Raw genomic sequence first — 13496 nt, 5'->3', positions numbered from 1 at the left:
TTAGTATGTAATGTGTACCCATCTGTAGTTGACACCCACCCCATCCCAGCCCCTGGCAACCACTGTTGTTTTTTTTTTTTCTCCATATAGTTTTTACTTTTCCAGAATGTTGCATACATGGAATCGTACAGGGTGTAGCCTTGTAAGTGGCTTATTTTCACCGAGAAGAATGCATTTGAGTTTCGTCCACAGTTTGTTGTTGCATTGCATTGCTGAGTAGTATTCCATCGTATAGATGTACCATAGTTCATCTGTTCATCTATCCAGTCATCAGTTCAAGGACATTTCAGTGGTTTCCAGCTTGGGGCCATTATGAATAAAGCCGTTATAAGCATTCATGTACAGGCTTTTATGTGAATATAAGTTTTAATTTCTCTTAGATAAATATCCAGGCATGGGACTGCTGGCTCCTATGGTGAGTATGCATTTAACTTATAAGAAACTGACAGACTGTTTCTGTTTTGTAAATAAGTTCATTTGTATCATTTTTTTAAAAATTAGATTCCACATATGAGTGGTATTATATGGTGTTTGTCTTTCTCTGTCTGACTTGTTTTACTTAGTATGAAGATGTCTGGGTCCATCCATGTTGCTGCAGGTGGCATTATTTTGTTCTTCTTTGTGGCTGAGTAATATTCCATTGATTATTTTAAATTAAAGTTACTTAAGAAACAACCAAGGGAAGACGGACACGCTGACTTCCTTTGCCCCTCCCTGGAAGCAGGAAATAAATCTCCCACTTGAAGGGTACCCTCCCTATACCAGAGGTAGAAGGCATCCTTCTCACCAGAGATAGGGAATTTAGGGCCGAGAAGTTGTGTAAAAACATCTTGTTAGGGCTTCCCTGGTGGCGCAGTGGTTGGGAGTCTGCCTGCCGATGCGGGGGACGCGGGCTCGAGCCCTGGTCTGGGAGGTTCCCACGTGCCGCGGAGCGACTGGGCCCGTGGGCCACAGCTGCTGGGCCTGCGCGTCTGGAGCCTGTGCTCTGCAGCAGTGGGGCGCGGTGGTGGGAGGCCCGCGCGCCGCGATGCGGGGTGGCCCCCGCTTGCCGCGGCTGGAGAGGGCCCTTGCACGGAAGCGAGGACCCAACATGGCTAAAAATAAACAAATAAATAAACAATAAAAAAAAATAAAGGAATTCCTTTAAAAAACAAAAACAAAAAACACCTTGTTACTCCTTCACTAACTTGCTACCCCAAGCCCAAACCCCTTTTACTTGTCCATTTCTCACAGATTTATTGTTTCCTTGTCTAAAAGGTATAAAAGCTGCCTGCTTGGGTCACTTCTTTGAGTCTTATTTTTATAGGTTCCGTACATACAAAATTAAATTTGTTTTTCTCCTGCTAATCTGTCTTATGTCAACTTAGTTATTAGACCAGTCAAAGAACCTAGAAGGGAAGAAGAAAAGTTTTCCTCCCCTACAGTACTTACATGAATTACTGAAAATTAAGATACTTTCCCAGTATTTGTAAGTTTCTTTTGATCTAGTCAATAATCCTATCTTATGACGTTAGTCCATGAGAATTTATTCCTTATGCCTGTATGTTTGTTTATATTGATGATCAGCTTCTTAAGTGATTTATTAAATCATCTTTTTCACAGTCCTTTGTAGAATTTTCCTGGGGACTGATGTGAAATTTGGCAATATTTAATATCACAACTTTTTTTTCATCCCCTTTTGAAAAAATATTATGGTGACATTGGTAAATCTAAAGTCACCCAGCACTTGTCTCTATATCCAGGAGTTTTTTTAACACAAAGATTACTGACAATATTTCTTCAGTTGTGTCTGAAAGTTCACTCAATATATTTTACTTAAACACATTTTAAGTATCTAAGGATGACTTACTGTATCTCATCTTCATTAGACTTCAGCTCTCACTTAATAAAGTTTTAGAAACTTTAAAAAAGAAACTGACAGACTGTTTTCCAATACGGTCCCGTCCTGCGTTCCTCTCGCAGTGTATGAGAGTTGTAGCTGCTGTGCACCCTCACCAGCACTTGGGTTACTTTGGTTTTGTTTTTAATTTTAGCCATTCTAGTAAGTATGTAACGTTATCTCATTGTGAATTTAATTTATGTTTTTCTAACGACCAATGATATTGAGCATGAAGTTCATTTTTTATATTTAAATTTTTCATATAATGTTCATGTTTTTCTATTCATGTATCTCGAACATTTATCCTTTAATTCATTCAAGAATCATTATAGTTTGTGGCAGTGCTTCTCAAAGTCTGTTCCCACACCAGCAGCGTCAGCATCACCTGGAAACTTATTAAAAACACAGATTTTCAGGTGCACTCAAGAGCTACTGAATTGGAAACTCTGGGGATGGGGCTGAATTTTAACAAGCCCTCCAGGTGATTCTCCACTAAGCCAGAGTTTGAGGACCATTAGTTTGCAGTAGTGGCACTTACCCATCACTGGATATCAGTATCAGCTGTGCACCTTAAAAATAAAATTAGAGCTCAGTCCCCACCCCCCAGAGATACAGATTTAGTTGGTGTCTGATGGGACTCCAGGCATTTTTTTTTAAGTTCTCCAGGCGGTGCTAATGTACAATCAAGGTTAAAAATGATCTACCAAAGGTTGTTTAGCTAGGCATTGTAGAGGACACAAATCTGACTTCTAATTCCAGATCTCATGTAGCTTGTTATCTAAAAGGGAAGATCCAAAAATACACAGCATAGATATAGGCACATATAAATTACTCAGTACTTATCTAATAAATTAAATTGTACTTGGTGTCTTGGGTTTGAATGGAAACTAACTTTATAATTCTATATCTCAGAGCCTCATTTTTGTACTCCATGTTGTACTTCGCATTCATTCGTTCAACCAATGTTTATTGAGTGTGATGGGAATGTAAGAGTGAAGGAAATAGACAAGTCCCTCTGCTTATGGAGCTTACATTCTGGTCTTCGGCACCTAGTTAGCATCTACTCACTTTACAGTGTTTAGGTGGAATACGGTACACATCTTAATAGCTCTAAAACGAAGTTGTCGATTCATATGCATAATTGATAGCCTTAACGATCATATTTTCATATTTTTGTTATATTCAAGAATTGTCCTTCAGAGTTATTTGCCTTGTATTTGTTAATATTAGTCATGAAATCCTTTTTTCTTGATAACTATTTAAAGTCATGTATTTAATCAGCTCCATTGATAACAATGTTAAGGGCAGAGGCTGTCCAAACCATAGAAAGATCCTGGAATTTGGAATCAGAAAATATACATTCAGATTCTGGCTCAACCAAATAATAGTTTGTATTTTTGATCAAATCAATAGAATTTTACATTTCTGTAAAGTGTAGGTCATATAATAATAATAATGCTTCCTAGCTCACAGAGTTGTATAGGGATTAAACCAGATATTTTAAAATGAAAAGTGAAAGTGTTTTATAAACTGTAATATACTCTCCCAAATATTAATTTCCTAATCTTTTTTTAACTTGCTTAAAGGCATAACTTTAATAATTTTTATTTCCAAAGTTATACATTTTATACATCATTAGCAGTTGGCATAAATCCTCACGTGCAAGGAAACAAGCTCAGAGTGTTTTAGTCATTTCGTAAAAGTGTTAAGAGATTTTAATGAAGGATAAAATAGGTTGTCAAGTAGTTAAGGAATGTTCTGTCACTGTCAAGGGTGTGAACAAAAAAAATGTTGATAAGGTAACAAATCATTTTTCAGTACAATATTGGTTTTGGCAACCTTTTCTTGTTAGGGAGGCAGGGAGTGAAGTGTCAGGAACAGCCCTAGTCACATAATGAACCACGCTGCGTCTGGTGAAATATATTCATCATGAGTGGACATAATGGAGCAGATGAAAAGGAGCTGCAGCTATTATGACTGTGTCCTGCGTGAGTCTTTACTATATTAGGGATTCTCTTACAGATATACTGTACATTTAACTGCAGAGGATCTGCTTTGTGTTTGAACCTGGCTATTTAGCTTTTTTTTTTTTTTTTTTCCTTAAATCACCTGGTGACTTATTTCAAATTATATTTTTTAGTGAACTAGAACCTCTGTTACACAGAACACTGGGCTAGGCACCAGGACCACAGGCAAGTAATTAATGTCTTGGGGAGTGAGAGAAAAAGCATACTGGTCACTTGAGATCACAGGGTCCTAGGACTTGACTCAAAGAACTTGGAGAGGGAATGAGAGTGGGGTGGAAGGGGTTGATGAAAGGTACTGAGTAGAGCTTTCCAAAATAAATGTAGTCACTTTATTTTTTAAAATAAAATAATAAAGTTTTCCAGGTCAGATAAATTAATCAATTTTCTTTAGTATGGGGTGCTTAGTCTTCATCATGCAGTTTGCATTTGGTTGGAATGTCACCTGAGCGAGAGCAGCACTTGTCCACGGTGATTGGTACTGTCCGCAGCACCTAGGACAGCACCTGGCATGGAACCAGTACTTCATGTATATTTGGGGAATGACTGAAGGATTGCAAAGGGGGGTTAAAACTTAGTTTATGGAAGCTTTTTTCCCCTCCGTGGGACAGATATTCCACGACAGATCCTTTGATGCACACTAGTCCTGGGAACGAGAGGATAGAGTAAGGCGTTGTGTCCCTTTTCATCAAGGTTGCTTTGGTAGATCTGGGCAACAACCGTGTTCTAAGTACTAAGTGTGGCTGCCACTTGGCTGGAGGTGTTCCCAGACTTTCTGGCAACCTTCCTTGCCCAGTTTGACCATTGGCTGCTTACTGGTGGAAGGTACTTCCTTCCTCTTTCCCTAGGGGGGATACTATTCATTGACTTCAACTGCATAAAGCAGGAAACTTTCAAGTTAGACTCAAGAATTTTTAATTCCTTCCCCCAACCATCAGGCTTAGTAACCTCCATCTCTCCTGTTCACGTGATAGCATTGATTTTTCCACCCACACATAAAACATTAAGTTGATGATGCTTCTTACGTTTGATAGTAGTATAGAGTCAAGAAAATATAGTAGTTGCTTATTTAGGTATATTTTCCTTCTGCTTTAGAGGACAGTGGTTTTATTTTACATTAACGAAAAGCAGAAGCAGAAAATTATTCCTACAAAGAGATGAGTAAGAATTTTCAGCCAATTAACAAGATGTGCTATCTAGTCCCATTGCTAGAAACCTCTGCCAAGCCCTTCTCCGTTTCTTCCTGCTGCCACCGCTACTACTGCTCAATTTCCCATTTTACTCTCAGCCTATGCGCTCCCTGCTCCAGACTGGCCTCTTGTCAGTTTCTGCCAGAGTGATGGATCGTTCTAAAGTATAGATCTGGCCATGGTTGTCCACCCTGTGGTCTTTCAGAGGCTCCCCCGACCCTCCTAGAATAAAGGCCCTTTTTGCAACCAGGTTTTTTTGTTTTGTTTTGTTTTTTTCTACTTTTTCACCACTTTCCTCCATAGCCCTTTGATCCAAACACTTGCAGTTCCCAGAAAGTATTGTGTTCTCTTTCACCTCCAGACTTTCACATTTACCAGATCTCTTCATGGAATATTCTGCTTATTATCCACCTCTCCCTTCACTTGGTTACAGCAAAGTCTACCCTTCTGCCTTAATACAGACATCACTGACTTCTTGGAGTCTTCCCCACGGTAGAGTAAGTGCACAGGTATCATGTGAGACCTTTAAAGAAGCTTTAATCTGGAGAGGGATATCTAATAGCAAAGATTAGGAAGGTTAGCATGTGAGATTATTTGGCAAGAGAGGAATTTGAAGTAAAGTTTATAGCGGCTTTGAAATAGGCTGATTGTTTTGTACAAATAGTGTGCAAAATGGAAACCAGTACTGAAGTATCCTGTTTATACTCTGATATTTGAACATGTATGCATACTGTCCTTTAAAATAAAATATTCTGTGTTCACTGCTTTAGGCGATGGTGCATGCCAGCACAGACAAACTGACTGAAATATATTAACTTTCTCATCTTGACTGACTCATTTGACTTGAATAGCAAGTTCCCCCAGGACCCCACCTCTAAAAATAGAAAGTATATTATTATGTTTTCAGAATTCCAAGCTTTGAGAAGCAGTAAGCTATTCTGGTTTTGCTATGATGGCCGTTGGCCTACAGCTGAATTCTGGTAATTGCATGAGCTGGAGACTAGAGTTTGAAGTTGGAGGAGAGGTGGAGGCCCCAAAGGGGCAGAGGGTTGGGAGAAGCGTGTTAAAATTATAGGTTATAAATTCCAACAATGTAGTTAATAAGATATACCAACTGTATCTGAGGATCAAGCTTAAGCTTTGATAATACAGTAATAATTTAAGATAACTATAATCAACTGAATATTAAAGGTACAGAATATATAGTGAGACTCTTTAAAATGTTTTTCTGGTAATTGTACTTTGGGGAGTTAATTCTAATAAAATAACCCCAAAAGCAAATTCTTTTATACAAAGATATTTCTCAGTGATATTCAATAGGAAAACTTGGAAACAATCAAGAGATTTGGGGAAATCACTTATCTAAAAAATGAAACGTTAAGAAAATGCTTTATAATGTAATATTAAATTTTAAAGCAGTATAAATATTGCATATGTATTGTGATTACCATTACTGGGTAGGAGAATACTGGAAGCCATGAACAGAAGTGGAAAAAGGCACAGGACATGATTACCAGCAAGTAATCCAGTTAGAGCATAAGTACCTGGGACATAAGATTACAAGGGTAAGTTGGGACTGATTTATGGAGTTACTTGTTGCCTTAAATAGGATAGTTTAATTAGTAAGTCATGGGTTAGGGTTAGGGTTAGGCGCATTAAGTTTTTCATTAGGTGAGCCATCTGATTATATTCAAACGGTAAGAAGATAAGTCTGGTTGTGGTATATAGGATAAATTGGGGTGGGAAGAGGTCTTGTTACAGTGGTCCAGTTCAGTACTGATGACATTCTTTTTTCTTTCTTTTTTTTTTGGCTGCGTTGGGTCTTCATTGCTGTGCACAAGCTTTCTCTAGTTGTGGTGAGTGGGGGCTACTCTTTGTTGTGGTGCGCGGGCTTCTCATTGTGGTGGCTTCTCTTGTTACGGAGCGCAGGCTTCAGTGGTATGGGCTCTAGAGCACAGGCTCAGTAGTAGTGGCGCATGGGCTTAGTTGCTCCGCGGCATTTAGGATCTTCCCGGACCAGGGCCTGAACCCGTGTCCCCTGAATTGGCAGGCGGATTCTTAACCACTGAGCCACCAGGGAAGCCCCCTGATGACATTCTGAATTACAGTGGGACAATTGGAAAAGATGACGAATGCAGGAGGTGTAGTGGAAGTAAAATCTGTAGGACTTGTCCACTCGTTTAAAACAATAATAGACGTAAGAGAATAAGGAGTTGAAGATGGCTCTGAGGTTTCTGGTTTGGGTAACTGGGGAAGAGATAATACCATGAAAAGCAGCAAGATGTCTCATGGAAGAGCTGGTCTTCAGGTGGGGAGGAAGACTCAAATGTCAAGTATATTGAGTTTAAGGGCCTGGGTTTTGGCATAGATCTTCAACAAATGGTTGGAAATGAGGAAAGCGCTGGTGTTAGACCAGGGCTAAGGAGAGCAGGAGAGAGGCTCTTCACACGTTCCTGAGCAACAGCTGGAGCTGTGGGAGTAGGTGACCCATGCAGGGGGAGGAGTCCCAGAGAGCCAAGGAGAGGAAGGAAAGGAGGAGCCAGCAAGGGATGCCCGGTGGCTGAGGGGAGGACCAAGGGGCATATGGGCCAAAGACATTAAAGGGAGAAGGAGTTTCTCTTCTTAGTATCATTTTCTTACTTTAGTTGAATTTCCTGTTACCAAGGATGCACAAACTTCTCAGTCCTAAACCGAAAATTATTCATATTTTTCGTATTTCAAAATTCATAAACTAAATTCCATAATCTAATAAGATTGGGGGACAGAATTAGCCATTGCCTTTGATTTTCTGTGTTTTTCCTTCTTGTTGGTAGTATTGATTAAGAGTTTGCTTCACTGCTTCTTTTGCCCCTCCCAGATAGGGGTGTTTAAAAATAAAGATTTTTATCCAATTTTGAAGCAAGAAACACATTGTGTAGTTTTAAAAAAAAATTCTCATGGTACATGAGGGGATGGAGATGAGTTGTATTCATTTATTAGATAATATATATTTTTTTAAAAAAATAAATTTATTTATTTATTTATTTTTGGCTGTATTGGGTCTTCGTTTCTGTGCGAGGGCTTTCTCTAGTTGCGGCGAGCGGGGGCCACTCTTCATCGCGGTGCGCGGGCCTCTCACTGTCGCGGCCTCTCTTGTTGCGGAGCACAGGCTCCAGACGCACAGGCTCAGTAGTTGTGGCTCACGGGCCCAGTTGCTCCACGGCATGTGGGATCTTCCCAGACCAGGGCTCGAACCCGTGTCCCCTGCATTAGCAGACAGATTCTCAACCACTGTGCCACCAGGGAAGCCCCCTAGATAATATATTTTTTAAATCAATCAAAACGCTAGCAATTACTTTTTATTTAGAAATTGTGCTTTAGTCATAATTGGAATATTTTATTCAATTACAATTAAACATATAGAAATGATTTGCATTGGCTGTAAAGTTCAAAACTGCTGTGGAATAGCAATCGGCATTGTGACACCACGTAAGTGTTCAGTTTTAAAAAATGGTGTTGGGTTTCCAGCTGTCAGTCAGCTTTTGTTGTGGAACAAGCCACCCCAGAACTTAGTGACTTGACAAACCATTTATTTGGATCCTGATACTGTGGATTGGCCATTTGGACTGGGCTTATCTAGGTGACTCTGCTGCTGGTCTGGCTGGGCTCACTCACACAGCTGCGGCCAGCTGCCTGGTTGACTTGGGGCTTCTTGGTCTAGGGCACCCTCAGTTAGGACAGCTTGTCCCTGCTCCATGCAGTCTCATCCTCCAGCAGATTAGTTCAGGTTTGTCCACAGAGTGGTGGAAGGGAGATAAGAGCAGAAGCAGAAGATCTCTTGAGGTCTGCGCTTGGAAACTGCACAGTGTAACTTTTGCTAGGCTATTAGTCAAAGCAATCGCCAGGCAGCCCAGATTCAAGGGATGGGAGAGTGGACACTGCTTCTTTTTTTTTTTTTTTTTGACAACTGCTTCTTAATGGGAGGAGATAGAAAGTACTGTGGCCAGGTTTTCACCGTGTGTGTGTGTGTGTGTGTGTGTGTGTGTGTGTGTGTTACTAACCTCTCTTCTCAATATGCAACCCTCAAAATAAGGGGTAATTGAAGTAACCTTACTTTTTTGAGTCATCCCTTTGATCAGGGTCGTGTTTATTCAGATATCAAAGCAACTGAAGAGATAATTTAGCATAAGTAGAATTAAATTACAACTGGTTTACTTTCGTGGTATATGTTGATTATACATTCAACAAATTTATATTCGAAAATGGCTATTTAGTGCTGGGCATTAGGCCAGGTATCTAGGAATAGAGAAAAAAGAAATGTGGTGTATTCTTTTGTTTCAAGAAGTTTGTATTCTTACAAAATGGGCAAAATTTATATCCCTTCAATCCAACAAGCATTTATTATTGATGTGTCGAGGACTGGGCTTTAATCAAAGATAGTGCACACAGCTGGCTGTGACTTTGTCCTTTTGGTGGAGCAAAGAAACAGATACTTAAAATCACTGTGATTCAAAGCAAAGTAATAAGTGCCATGAGAGAAATATAAACTGAGTGCTGCCGGGTTAGAAAAAGAATAGGAGGAGGCAAATGATCAACTGCCAGGATATGTGATTCATATAATTAACACCTGAGGAGGGAGAGAGCTTTGAAACCAGAGGGTGATGGCTTCATAGAGAAAATGAGTTTTGAACAAGACTTTGAAGAAGCGGTAGAATTTAAGTGGAGAGGTGAGAATCCTATTCAATTTAGGATTGAGTTGTGTTTTCCCAAAAAAGTAATTATTTAATTAAAGAGAGCCTTTTAAAGTGGCAAATATTAAAGAGCGTGCGATAATACTGTAGAAGACATTGTGCTGGGAAGATGGCTGGCAATTTTTTTTTGCCCCTCCAATTGTGCCGAGGCTTAATTTTCTTTCGTCTGATATTTGTGTACCTTGGTTGGAAAACTGAGTAGAGAATATTTATTTTACTTTATAAGGGCTATGCACACTTCATTTTCACTGAGTAGTGCTCACTTTACTTATATATTGATTGGAAAAGTAGAAATAAATATCGTGTGTCTCTGCTGACAAGGAAATCCAAAATTAACAAAAGTAAGGAAACCCCCATTGAGTAAAGTGGACGGGTACTTCCTACAAGCATGTCTGGATCTATTTAAGAGCTAAGTTGGTAGAAATTAATTGGGGAATTTCCTTTCCTAAATTTGACAAGTAAATTTGCTTCTCAAACTTTCTGTTCTAGTTTGTTCTATTTAAACAATTTAAACAATTTTGAGGAGGACTGATTAAAATGCATTTTATTGGGGTTATGACTGAAGGCCTCTAAGTCAGAATCCCGCCATGTTAAAAAATGCATTTTATTTAATGCTAATTGAATAGTACAATATCTAAACATATACTAATTGCCAGAGTGGTCAACATAACTGTATAATTAATAATAGACTCTAAGAATCATAATTTTATTTTAGTAAATCAGAGCCAGTATTTCACTGTTTAAATGGCATTTAAAATACATAAATCCCATTGTCTAGTCTCTCATTGCCTTGTCCTATGAAAGCAGTGATGCTTGACTAATACTAACTTGAGCCTTACCATGTGATGAATTCGTATAGAATTCTTTGAAACTTTTCTACTACCACAGTTATTTTCAGTGATGAGAATTTTGAGAATTTATAATAGCTTTTATTATTTCATTTATTTTAATAGCTGGAATATGTGTTCATTTCAAAGAGAATGTATCACAGGGCTGCTATATATTGAAAATGAGATAACACATGAAAGTATTTTGTAAACTGCAAAGTCCTATGCAGATATATGTGAGATCGTATTATTATTCTGAGATCGGCACTTATTCTTTCAGGTTCGCTAATAGTAGTTCATAGCTTAGTTCTAGAGTCACACTTTTTGAGTTCAAGTCTGGGTTTAGCCCCTCACTAACTGTGTAACTATGGATAAGTTAAAAACAAAAAAAAACTCTTTGTGCCTCAGTTTCTCTGTCTTTTAAAATGGTATAATAAGAGTATATCCACTTCATAGGGTTGTTGTGAAGATTAAATGAATTAATATATGAAAATCACTTAGAACAGTGTTTTGCACACAGTAAATGTTATATGTGTTAGCTGTTGTTTTCATCGCCAGCATTATCATCACCGCATGATGTAGAATGGATAGATAATTGCTCTTAGATACATGCTAATCAGGTTTTTCTCTGTGGAATTCTTCTACTCTATGACTTGCAGTTTCATCAGACAGAGAGCTTACTGAGATCAAGGACTGAGTCTCATCAATTTTCGTGTCCTCAGCATCTAGCATAGTTCCTGGCTCATAGTAGACATTCAGTAACTGAATGGATTATATTATATAATCACACACATGACCTATCAGAGAGAAGTACTACAGAAGGAGTGTGGGAAAGGGGGTAGCATTCGGTGTCTGTGTACTGTTAGTCTCTCTTTCTGATCCACCTTCTCTTTGCAGAGAAAAAATGGTTTCCTCTTGTTCCTTTCTGCCTCTCCAGTCTGTCCTCCTGGAAACCTCCCCAGCCTCACGTAGCTACTCCCCGTCAGGCTGATTTCACTACAGTGCCTTCTATGGGAAAGCTTTGATGACCACTGCTGCCCGAGATTGTCTCTTTTTTTCTATGCACTATATACATATATATTCCTGGCCTTTTTGACTGTTTTTATCTTCTGATTAGGTGATATATGCACATAGTGTAAAATAGACAAAGTACAAAAGACTGTGTGGTGAAAAGAAGGGTCTTTGCCTTCCTGAGAGGCAGTTACTTTTGCCGCTTTCTTTTGTTATCCCTGTTAGAAGTGTGTGTATCTGTGTGAGTGTATATTGATGGTAGCATATTAGACACGCTGTTCTAGTTTGCTTTTTTTTTTTTTCACTTAATAGATTTTGGATATTCTTCCATATCAGTACATTAGGGCTTCCTCGTTCTTTTTAATGGCTACATAGCAGCTCGTAATTTCTAACCAGTCCCCTGATGGTGGGGATAATTGTTCTTTGTTACCGACATTACTGCAGTGGATATTCTTATATATACAAAATTCCACACAAGTAGGTCTGTATCTGTAAGATAAATCCTGCGAAGTTGCTGAGTCAAAGGATATATAAATTTAAAAAATTTTACTTTGGAGGACAAATTGCCCTTCATAAAGATTATATTAATTTAAATTCCCATCAAAAATGTATGGGAGAGCCCATTTCCAACATACTGGCCAACTCAGGTGTTATTAAACCTTTTGGTCTTTGCCATGTACATTACCCAGGGAAACTGCTCTTATTCTGCTTCATATTGTTTGTTATCCTTTAGAACATTTCTGTCTATCTCCCATACGTTAGCAACTCTTTGCAATTTTGAATAATCTTATATTTTCATTGACTATGTTCCTTAACTTTTAGGAGAGTTCTACTTTCTGATGTTCTATTCCATTGACATATACTTGTCAGACCACGTATCCCAAGTTTTGGCATGAAAAATACACTCATTCTTTCATGCATCTTTGCATTGTTTCCCCCCCCCCCCCCCCAGTTAGTTACATGTCATAGTGCTCTGTGAATGTTATCCTAAGTGGGCAGAATCTATCTATTTATGTAATTTATTTTATACTATTTCCTGCCTTTGTGTTAAATATTCTAATTAACACGACAGGTGTCCGTTACTATATATACAACTCATTCTCAGTACTCAAACCCAGCCTATTTACTAGTACTGGCTTTTACCTTGTCAGAGATGCTAACACAAATTCACTTAAAGATACCAATAAGATTTCATGACTTATTTCCTAGTAGCCCTAGAGAGAGCCTTTCTGGGTCTACTCTGCAGAGCTAGGTGAGGTAGGTGGGAAGAATCTCATAAAAGATGCCTTTCTTGGGTAATGGAGAAGCTCAGGGACTTGGCTGAGCTAATGGGGTGCCCCTGCAGAGCCGAGGCCACGAGAGCCGGATAGCTGGGCAGGGAGGCCTAGTTCTTAACGAGGTTATCACGTGCACCCCTCCAGGCAGCAAGGTGAAAAGAGTAGAGCGGGCAGTGAAGTTGTTAGCCAGGCTGAAGTTTGAGGCAGGGAAGGATTCGGGTAAGTGGTTCAGTATCAAACCATTGAAAGTCATTGCCAGGGAATGAATTATTTTGACAGCTTAGATAGTTTGGAAATTTGGGATTGTTGATCAGATAAAGAGACACAGCGGGCTAGAAAGTACTGACTCACAGAATCAAACTAATTCCTTTATTAAAATAACATTTCTAACGGTGGGATGGGAGAGGTTTGTTGTATACAGTTGTACAGTTTATTACACACTACACAGAAGCACCTGGCTGAGGTGCCAAGGGGTGACTAAATACCGGTCTGTGTTCTAATCTCCAAGGCATGTACCCCATGTGCCTGGAGGAGTGTGTGCCTTTTTCTCATTCATCT

General features: G+C 39.1%; 1 protein-coding gene across 16 annotated transcripts in view; it reads left to right on the top strand.

Annotated features, from left to right (window-relative positions):
• The window catches only part of NSMCE2 (NSE2 (MMS21) homolog, SMC5-SMC6 complex SUMO ligase), a 222642-nt gene that overhangs the window by 86682 nt on the left and 122464 nt on the right, over positions 1–13496 (top strand). For 8 of the 16 annotated variants that reach the window (XM_082363139.1, XM_082363152.1, XM_082363141.1 and 5 more), the window contains one exon: positions 381–415. The exons of 7 other annotated variants lie outside the window; for them this stretch is intronic. In XM_082363139.1, the coding sequence (XP_082219265.1) occupies positions 381–415 (35 nt within the window). Of the gene's footprint in view, positions 1–90; positions 357–380; positions 416–13496 lie in introns of those variants that run through there. One more of the 16 variants, XM_082363142.1, reaches the window with a different exon arrangement.

The sequence above is a fragment of the Balaenoptera borealis genome (genome assembly GCF_965194805.1).
Source record: "Balaenoptera borealis genome assembly, chromosome: 17".
NCBI lineage: Eukaryota > Metazoa > Chordata > Mammalia > Artiodactyla > Balaenopteridae > Balaenoptera > Balaenoptera borealis.
Note: the sequence above shows the minus strand (reverse complement) of the source record. Positions and strands in the feature narration are given on the sequence as shown.